A 10,000-nucleotide genomic window follows, 5' to 3' on the forward strand; every position below is an offset into this window, starting at 1 on the left:
CACACACACACACACACACACACACAGAAACGCACAGACACACAAACACACACAGACACACCACCACATATCTCCAAAAAGTCTGACGAGCTCGGAAAAACAGGCTGTTTTCAGCTTTGTGAGGTACGAGGGTTTTGATCGACTCTTCATCCTTCGGGCTTCGTCCTTTTCGTCCTCTTCAGTGCTGCCTCTAGTGGTCGTTTAGCGTGACTGCAGGATGAATGTCGGCTGTGAAGCTTCAGATACACAAATATGCGTCATGTGACGTCTGAGCTGCTCGTCCAAAGATCAGCTCAGACAGGAAGGAGCTCGTCCCCTCTGAATGTCTCGTGGACATAAAGATGTAAAGTGTCGCTGAACAGCAGCAGATGGGAGAACAGGCCCTGCTCTGTGTCTGTCAGGCTCCTCCAGGCCCTTCACTCTCAGCTCCTCTCTGCTCAGCTGGTGTCCAACTCACTGTTTCCTTCCATCGTCACTGAGTGTCCACAGACATGATCCGTGTTACCGTCTCTCCAGGATTTAGCTTCCTAAACTGGATCCTGATAGGTGTGTGTGTGTGTGTGTGTGTGTGTGTGTGTGTGTGTTTCAGGCTCCAGAGATCTACAGTCAGCAGCTTCCAAACAGAGGAAGAAGTCCCAGCAGTACAAAGGACAGAAGAAAAGTGAGTGTGACAGCTGAAGCTTTATGATTTATTCAACATTCAGGAACACTGTCCAGCTTCACTCTGAACGACGCGCGTAATGATGGATTAAGATGTATGACGTCTTCTTTATGGAGTCCAGGTGAGTCGTCCAGGTGAGTCCTTCCTCTCTGTGGACGATGAGAAGAGAAGCGATGAGGTGATGTGATCATTCAGCAGCTGTTTGTTTCTGATTATCGTCACAGATGATCGATTTTAAAGGTGTTTTTCTTCCTGTTTCGCTGACTTTACCTGCTGCTCTCAGAGAGGAAGTTGCCCATCGTCAAGCGACCTGTCAGTCTCTCTGGCGCCGTGGTAACAGGTGTCCCCAGGAGCCTATCCGGAGATGAGAATGAGACCCCGCCCAATTACCCATCACCCCCCTCTCCTGCCTCAGCAGCCCAGCCCCCCTCTGTTGGCCCAGAGAGCAGCCCGAACACCGAGGGGGGGGCAGGTACACACACACACACACACACACACACACACACACACACATACAGGAAGTCAGGATTGTGCTTTCAGATTAAAACGTATTTGGATCAGAAGCAGCCAGAAGGGCTGACCTGAGTCCAGGTCCAGGATCAGGTCCAGTCTGGTGTTCAGGGGTCTGAGCAGGTGGGTTTCTGGTTTCAGGCTGCAGGAATCGAACCTGTGACCTTCGGGTTAATGGAGTTTACCTTCACTGCTCTTTTAGTGCAGATGCTGGAAACGTTGTGAAAATAGAGAGAAATGTGGTCACAAAGAGCCCAAAGTGACGCCTTCACCATGTTCGTTTGGTCCAACCAACAGTCCAAAGATCCACACGAGTCCAAACACACTCAGACCATCGAGATCACTGAGAGGAAAAGCAGCAAATCAAACATGTGAGAAGATCAAACATCAGATGATTCCACAGCAGAGATCAATGACAACATCAAAACAACAGACGATCAATCACTTCCTGTCAATCAGCTGATCGATTCATCGGCTGTTTGTTTCTGCTGACCTTCAACTAAACTGTTGAGGTTTAATTTGTAACAAACATCATATTTTCTAAACTCTTCATGTGTTTCATCCATTCATAAAGTAAGTAGCTGACACATAAATGTAAAAGTACAGTATTTCCCTCTGAGGTGTGGTGGAGCAGAAGTAGAAGTATGAGGAAAATACTCCAGTGAAGTAGAAGTACTGAGCTGGTCGGCGTCGTCCTGAAGCTCTTTGTTTCTGCAGGTTCACAGATTAAAGAAGAGAACAATGAAGGAACACGTTTAACTTGTGAAAGGACTGAAACAGAAGCCAACGGATCCTCTGGAGAGTTCTTCACCAGCCAGGACCAGTAGGCCTCGTCCTCCTCTCCTCTCCGTCCATTTCTACATGTATGAGTTTCAGTCCTCATGAAGTCATCTACTGTGATTAGATCAGACTGTTCCTTTTATTTTGAAGATGCTACGCATCGTACGCTGAGCGGGTGAAGTCCTGCTCGGCCTCGTGTTCGGTCCCGCCGAGCTTCCTCCACCTCAGCATCCACAGTTTTTACCCTTCAGTCTTTCTGTTTTTGCCGTTCAGACCAGAAAGTTTCACAAAAATTCATCCACACGGATTCAGAAAGCTCTACGTTCAGGTTCAAGGCGTCCTCCAGACTGTTTGTGGGGCTTCAGCAGCCTGCTGGGAGTTCACCTTCTGCCATTTAAAAAGAAGAATTGGTGGATATTTTAGAAACCAATTCAGTATTTAACCAACAAAAATAAAGGATGTAGCACTTTTTTCTTTAGATGTTGTACAGACAGAACTGGTCGATTAGTAAGAAAATAATGTGAAAAACTTCAAATCAATATTTCTTAAAGTCTGGAAGCGACCCTGCATGCAGTGACTACTGGCACAGCTGACTGGTGATACTGGAGCCAGCAAGCTAACTGTTACAAGACAGCTAGCTGGAAATGTGCCAGTGTTAGCGAGCCACAATAGCATAGCAAGCTAGCTGTCAGGAAGCTGGTTAGCTCTGCTGTCACGATGTTGAACACCAGTCAAATGTCAGTAAATTCTTACTGAAGGTGTTTTATCAAATGTTACCATAAAATATACCGTCACAACATGTCAGAACATACCTGATAAATGTTGAGTTGCTCTGTTTCAAAAATCAGTTAAATCAGAGCTCGTGTTCAACACCAAGCTAGCAGGCTACTAACTGCCATTAGGAAGCTAGCTAGCTCAGTTGCTAACTGGACAAAAACGTTTCTCACAGCAGGAACAGAATTAATCCTGTGAACTGAACTGAAAGAGACCACAGGCCACACGTGTTAGGATCTGTTAGCTGGTACCAAGTTTTCAGCATCAGTTTGGCAGAAAGTTAAAAAAGAGTTTGTCGGTATTTCGTAAAAATTATTCTCTGCTTAAACATCCTGTCAGTCAGAAGTTTTGATGTTTTTGTGTTTGACTTGTTAACTCAGAGATACTGGTCTGTAGCCGGGGACCTGCTAGCACGAGCCTGTCACCTGTTAGTCGGGAGGCTAACTAGCTGGGTTGCTAACAGGATGAGCGCTGTTTATTGCGGAGACTGTGTTTCTGTAACGATGATTCATGAGTGAATCACTGTGATTTCTTAGGAAGTGATTCTGAGCTGAAACTGAAAGCTGGTCTGGGCAGGTCCTCATCATCATCATCTTCATCTCCCCTTCTTGGCTTTAAGAACATTAAACCCTTTCACAGCGTGGGCAGTGGAGGGGGGGACAACTCGAGGATAAAACTTTTGTATGATCATTTTTCCAACGCCAAGATCTTTGTTGTTTGTACGTGTTCACGTGGTGTGTTCGAGGGTCAAACTCTTGACGTAATAATAATGTCATGTTGAGATTAGTAGTCACTCTGAAACTTTCTATGTGGTCTGTGTGTGTGTGTGTGTGTGTGTGTGTGTGTCTGTCTGTGTGTGTGTGGTTGGAATCTGGATTGACAAGTCGTCAGGACGCCACGAAACAAGAAACCAGCTAAGAGCCACCGCAGTTAGTGGCTTTGTTTGTTGGTCGTAGAGGATCTGCAGCTGGAACTGAAATGATCAGATCGTCTACGAGCGACAGTTAAAAGTTCGGCTGAAATTCTTCTCCACGTAAACAATCCTCTGCGTCAGAAAAATTGCGCTTTTCTTTCAGAAATGAGTTCAGTCGTAGCTACAGGGCTCCGTCAGACCAACCGCAATAAATAAATGTCCAAACAACTGCAATAAGAGATTAATGTTGGTCTGAGTATCGTTTGAAATTTTTAATACTGCCAATTCGATGCTTGAGTTTCCGGACCAACAATCGGTTCAGCTACTTTTTACCATTTTATGCCTTTTTTCCGTATTTACCAAAAAAACTCTAATGTTGTCTTCACACGAACTATAAAATGATGTGGAAGAAATAAAATGAGTTATTATTGAAGTCAGGAATTACCTGTCGAAGAGTTTGGTTAACGGTCTGAGGAGAACGTTGAACTGAGAACGGCCGTGTTCATTCAGTTTATTCTTTAATTAATGATTCATTTAAAAAAACATAGTTTGACGGTTTTTAAGCCTCGGTCACACGAGAAAAGTTCGTCCATGCAGTCATCACAAAACATTTTGCTGTTGTTGACGTAGTGCTGGTTATGGTTAGCTAACGGCTAACATGCTAGCCAGCTGGGATCGCATTAATGTTGGCAGCTCTCGATATCTCTGAACTTTATTTTCTCTGCACTGTTCTGTTTACTGCCTGGTTATATTTTGCTCTCAGGATTGTCTATCATTTATTAATCACGGAGTTACTAAAGAGGGGAAAAAACTCAAGCTAGCTTTCTAGCTCAGTGTCAGTTAGCAAGCTAGTTAGCTCAGTTGCTAATGGACAATAAATGACAATAGATTCACAGATTATTCAAGAGATTTATTTGTAGCACGTGCCTCCTGTCGTCTCTGTTTGGGGCAGTTTATACTCTGACAAAGAGTAGATGTTAGCGACACAGCTAATCCGTTAGCTTTCGTCAGTTCTTAGAAAGAACTGGTGTCCATGGTGACGCAGGTCAATGACTTCAGACCAATACTGAATTTTTATTTTATTTCTTGTTTAGCTGCAGTGAGCGGCTTCTCATTTTAACGCTCCCTGTTTAAAATATGTAAGTTGTAAAAGTTTTACTGGGACGTTCCCAGTAGTGACCAGTGTGTTTCCTGGACAGCTCAGTGGGGAGGAGCGAATGAATGTGAAACAGAGTGTGATGAAGAAATTTAATGCACGTAATCCGACTTCCCTCGATAAGTGGGAGCGTGTCTGTGCTCACAGGGTTTAATGTTCCCATCAGTGTCCTCTTACTGTCACGTGAAGTTCACGCTTCACGTTATTCTCCTTCAAACCCAGTTTTCTTGGCTTTAAACATTTTTATCTCCACATTGGCTGACAGATTTTTTCCTTTCAAACTGGATTTGACTTTAGGAAGACATCCGTCTCCTCTTACAGTCAGGAGACACGTGTCCTGGGACAGAAGCCCTGAGAAATTATGAAGACAGAGTTCAGTAGCTGATGTTCGTCTTCAGATGCTAACTATTGATACCTCACAAAAAGTTTATTAAATTATGATCAAAGGAATCTTGTTTGAAAAGCGAAATGGTGAAATCGTATATCAATCGTATATTAGAGATTATTTCAAAAATACTAAAGAGTATATTTGATTTAAATATTCTACGAATAAAGATTATCACAATCCAAATGGTAAACTTATAAAAGCTACTAAAGATAACAGAACTATAAGTTCACAGATAAAACAGATTAAATGTGTTTTTCAAATTTAACTCTACAATAATTTTATTATACAGCAAATATGTTGATGTCAGTATTTGATGGGAGACACTGCTTTCACCAAAGGAAGGAGTTATTTTGGATTTAAGACTTTCAAAAACCAGAATTACTTCAGACTTTCCCAGCTGAGAAACAGTTGTAGCCGTCTCCTTACAGTCCTGCGTGACTGCATGCTAACGTGCTAAAGTTAGCACGCTGAGGAGGTGATGGAGAGCGTTGCAGAGGAGCTCAGTTTGTTGTGATGAAGATGTTGTGAAGAGGAGGCCGAAATGAGGAGAAAAGATGCCGTTCAGCTTGTATTTGTGTCGGTGTGGCTGACGGAGGCGTTTCGAGTCATATTCCATGTGTTGGTGTTGACAGTAGCAGCTCTACAGGTGTGTCGATCACCTGGTTTAAACTCTTTCTAGCGTATCTCTGACGTTTCGTGTTCGTTCTCTCTGTGCTCGTGTGTGTAATGTAATTTATAAGTGCCATGAGTGATTTTTGATAACACTTTTGAATGTGACTGTTGCCCAGTTTGTATGCATCTGATTCAAGGCCCAGCCCTCAGTGTGTCTCCGGACACTCCGACTTGTTGTCAGTCGTTTGCAGTAAGGTTAGCCATCATCAGAAGGAGGTCCCAGGGCCAAGTGGGGCCCTGAAGATCCCCTGTGGTATCTAATGTTAGGTGAACTTGGCTGGTTGACAGTACAGCTACATCAGCAGCTAGTGTGAGCGACAATCGAATCGAGTCAGATGTTTTAATTTCAACAGTTTAAACTACGACAGAGAACATTCATGGACCGTCTGTTTTGATGGAGAGATTGGTTAAATTGTACCTTTGAGCGTCCAAACGTATCTTCAGAAGATGATTTAGCTGTTTGACAGTTTGCGCTCACATCATCAGTTAACGTTACGTCTAAATCATCGATAGTCTGACTGAAAATTAGGAACAGCGACAAAACTCGTGGGAAAAATCATGAAATCATAAAGAGGTAAGCTAATGCTAACATAACGCTAGCAAGAGACGTTGGCGTAAACCTCAGAGTTCAAATTCACAAAAATTAGATGAAAATGTCACAAAGTAAACCCAGCAAGAACCAAACATGAAACTAAAATGTGACAAAATCTAACAAAAATGAACATTCCAGTCTAAACTGGTCTGTTTTGATCCAGTCTAATCTAAACTCTGGATGTCCATTTCTGCCCAGAAGAGAAAAGTAGATGAAAACGTAAATGTGAAGAAAATAAAGAAACTCTGAGTTTTGACTTGATGTCTTATAATTCTAAATTTTAACTCAAAGTCTGACTTTTTATCTCCTTTTCAGGACTTATTACAATCGTATTTTGTATGATTTCTTGCTTTCTTGTGATTTTGATTAAATTTACCATGTCATCGTTTTATTAAGCAACTCAAATTTTAATGTAATGTGAATACATTTTAATAATTTTAATGAAGTTGCTCAACATTTGGACTTTGTGACGTTTTCCAGCCACATTTTTTTTGAGTATTTTTTGTTTTAGTCATGTTGAACTTCTCAGCTGTTCTTAATCTTTTCTGGACAGCATTGAGCTTCCGTACTCGTCTCACTTTAGGTGCCTGTTTAGCAGGTCAAGGTGCACAAATCCCGTTACAGCCGTTACAGTTATAGGGCTCGCAGTGTGTGACGTGAAGAAGCTGACTCTCTGTGTGTGCGTGTGTGTGTGTGTGTGTGTGTGTGTGTGTGTGTGTGTGTGTGTGTTAAAGTCAGCACGCACCAGTCGCAGTAACACAAACATTGTCGCTGTTTTCTTATCTCACACTCGTTACTCGCACTGCTCTGTGTGTGTGTGTGTGTGTGTGTGTGTGTGTGTTGTTGTTTGTGCTTGTCGTGTTTGTCGTGTTTTTGTACGTGAATCTCCGATAACGTCAGACTGTCTTATTCATGTTATGGTGCTATCTATTGATGATGTTTTGACGTTTGATAAGGTTTTTATGGGACGACTTTGACAGACGGTTTGTGGTTTTGTACGTGGAGAAAATGTTTGATGTGTGTTGAAGGTGGAAACGAGGAGACGGTTTGATCCTTCAACTCTGCCATCTTCTCGTCAGTTTGTGGGTTTTACAGGTTTTCCGACCCAAAGACAAAAAAGCTGTTCGAACTGAGATCAGCTGCGGTCGCTTCCCGGCTCTTTGGCTTCGTTCAGAGGTGAGAAATTAGATCAAGGACAACATTTTGGTGCAAAGACCAACCCCAGCCAAAATTTGATCAGGGGCAAAAAAGAAAGAGAAAATCAAGTCGGGCTCATGAGTTTGTTGAGGTTCGTGGTCTTGGATCTGGTTCTTCTTGTTGCATCCAGTCCACAACCCTGTTAGACCTGATCGGACTGAGAAGACCTCTGAAGTTTGAGGTTCGCGATCTCAAGAGAACAAGATACGAAATTCATGCTCACACAGAACGTCTGACGTGACCCAGTGTAGAAACTCAAGAACCCGACTAAACCTTGAGCGACCGCCGCCGCCCTCAGGCGCCGCCGCGGCTTCTAAAGACGCTTTGTGTCTCGTGTTTGCCGTCGTCTGGTCTGTCCATGTGGACAGGCGGCCTTCAGATCCCGAAGACAGAAAGCAGGACAGAGAATTTCACCGAGCCAATCACAGAGCTGCGTTTATTTCTCTGTTAAAGACGTGCCATTGGATAAAAGAGGAGACTGAATGTGTTCGTGTCCGTCAGCGTCCGTTTGGTCCACGTGTCCGTGCCGTCAACACGACGTGTCTGAGCTCCAAATGTTCAAAAGACCTGAATCTATTTACTGTAAGTGTTTGACAAAAGAAGTGTGTGTTCTGATGTTTCCGTCATCAAGCTGTTTTTAATACATTGTGCAATTTTTGGCAGCATGATTGTGAAGAAATTATTGCATTTAGATGACTCACTTTACATTTTTTATGCAATAAAAAGTTATGAGAAAAACCAGAGAAAAGACTGATTTTTGAAGGTGTTTTTGTGTCTTTCATTGGTCCCATGTGACATAATTCAGCTAGTTTTAAACATTTTATCCCATTGAGTGACATTTCTCCATATATTTCTGCTCGTCAGGTGTTCTGGGAATAACCTTAGAACACCTGACTGGGACAAGTGAATAATCTTTTTTACTGTTTTAGGTCTAATTATTGTACAAAAAATGCATTAAAAGAGAGGTTTTCTTAACATTTTCATGCTGTTTCAGAGGCTTTTACACCTCGATAACAGTGGAAAATTGATAACTGGTTTAGAATTTATACACTGCAGTATGTGGACTGTTATCGGCTCCGGGAACAGCTGATCAATCACAGCTGATCAATCACAGAGGCAGTGTGACCTTCAGTGAGCTTGTTAGCATTAGCTCAAAGTAGCGCAGCCTCACAGAGCTTTGCTAACAGGATACAAACAGGAAAGAGACTTTTAGCCGTTGATGGACGCAGCACTCAGACTGTTTCTGTTAACATGAAACTTTATTGATAAGCGCTACATGTTTCAGTGAGGACGATGTCAGAGGATCGACTGCTGGGACAACGGGTATGATGGGGGTGGGCTCAGTGGGGTGGGTGGGGTCCAGTTGGGTGTAGTTTACTGGGTGATGATTGGGCAGGTTACTCGTACAGCCAGGGCTGGGCGCAGGGGGTGTAGGAGACGAACTCCTCGGCCTTGAACCACAGGTCGACCTCAGTCTTGGCGTTCTCCAGGGTGTCGCTGCCGTGGATGATGTTCCTGAGGAAACGGGAGGACGTCAGTCAGAGACGTGATGCGATCAAAACAAACAAAGGAGCAGGATGTGTGAATCATTCACTAAACGTCACACACGCTCGATGTCCTCCTGCAGGCTATGGAAGGCCGTCAGTGCCCGACAATGACCAAAGAAAATCAGAACTGATTTCTCCATAAAAAGTCAAACTGTTGATTTCATCATTTCTAATTTCAACTAAAACCTTACAATTTTCATTTAGTGGGGTTAGGGTTAGGGTTAGGTATTAGTAATTTTGAGATTCTTTAATGTAGAACAGGTGTCTTACCTGTCGGTGTTTACTCACCTGCCGATGTTGATGCACAGGTCTCCACGGATGCTGCCGGGCTTGGAGTCAGCAGGGTTGGTCTCACCCAGCATCATCCTGACCAGCTTCACGATGTTCTGACCCTCCCACACCTGTAACACACCGACACACCTGTCACCTGTGTGCTCACGGAGCTATCAGGATCGCTGACGGTCACACAGAACCTTCGTTCATCCGTAACATTCTCAGTGCTTGAGTGCATGTGGTTTCAGTACTTAAGTACACGATGTGAATACTTCCTCCAGCACCGCCTGGCGGCGAAGACGAGTCTGTACTAAACTGAAGCTTTTGATCATCTGAGCGTCCTGTTAGAGGACAAACCTCAGTCTGACCTCACATCCTGTCAGAGGTGAGCCAGGGAGAGAGAGAGGGAGAAAGAGAGAGGAGGGAGAGAGAGGGGGAGGGAGAGGGAGAGGGAGAGAGAGAGGGAGGGAGAGAGAGAAGAGAGAGAGAGGGAGAGAGAGAGAGAGAGAAGAGGGAGAGAGAGAAGAGGGAGAGAGA

The 10,000-nt window shown here is 43.7% G+C and overlaps 2 protein-coding genes across 3 annotated transcripts in view; one reads left to right on the forward strand and one right to left on the reverse strand.

Moving 5' to 3' along the window:
* Positions 1–8,480, forward strand: part of LOC143334552 (MBT domain-containing protein 1-like) — a 17,318-nt gene extending 8,838 nt beyond the window's left edge. For both annotated transcript variants that reach the window (XM_076753382.1, XM_076753381.1), the window contains 3 exons: positions 590–661; positions 945–1,133; positions 1,889–8,480. In XM_076753382.1, coding sequence (XP_076609497.1) covers positions 590–661; positions 945–1,133; positions 1,889–1,998 — 371 coding nt within the window. In that variant the 3' untranslated portion in view covers positions 1,999–8,480. The remainder of the gene's footprint in view (positions 1–589; positions 662–944; positions 1,134–1,888) is intronic.
* Positions 8,481–8,887: 407 nt separating this feature from the next.
* Positions 8,888–10,000, reverse strand: part of LOC143334566 (nucleoside diphosphate kinase B-like) — a 6,628-nt gene continuing 5,515 nt past the window's right edge. Inside the window, exons 4-5 of the mRNA XM_076753399.1 lie at positions 9,479–9,591; positions 8,888–9,158 (exon numbers count right to left, since the gene is read on the reverse strand). Coding sequence (XP_076609514.1) covers positions 9,041–9,158; positions 9,479–9,591 — 231 coding nt within the window. The 3' untranslated portion in view covers positions 8,888–9,040. The remainder of the gene's footprint in view (positions 9,159–9,478; positions 9,592–10,000) is intronic.

The sequence above is a fragment of the Chaetodon auriga genome, chromosome 16 (assembly GCF_051107435.1).
Source record: "Chaetodon auriga isolate fChaAug3 chromosome 16, fChaAug3.hap1, whole genome shotgun sequence".
In the NCBI taxonomy this organism is placed as follows: domain Eukaryota; kingdom Metazoa; phylum Chordata; class Actinopteri; order Chaetodontiformes; family Chaetodontidae; genus Chaetodon; species Chaetodon auriga.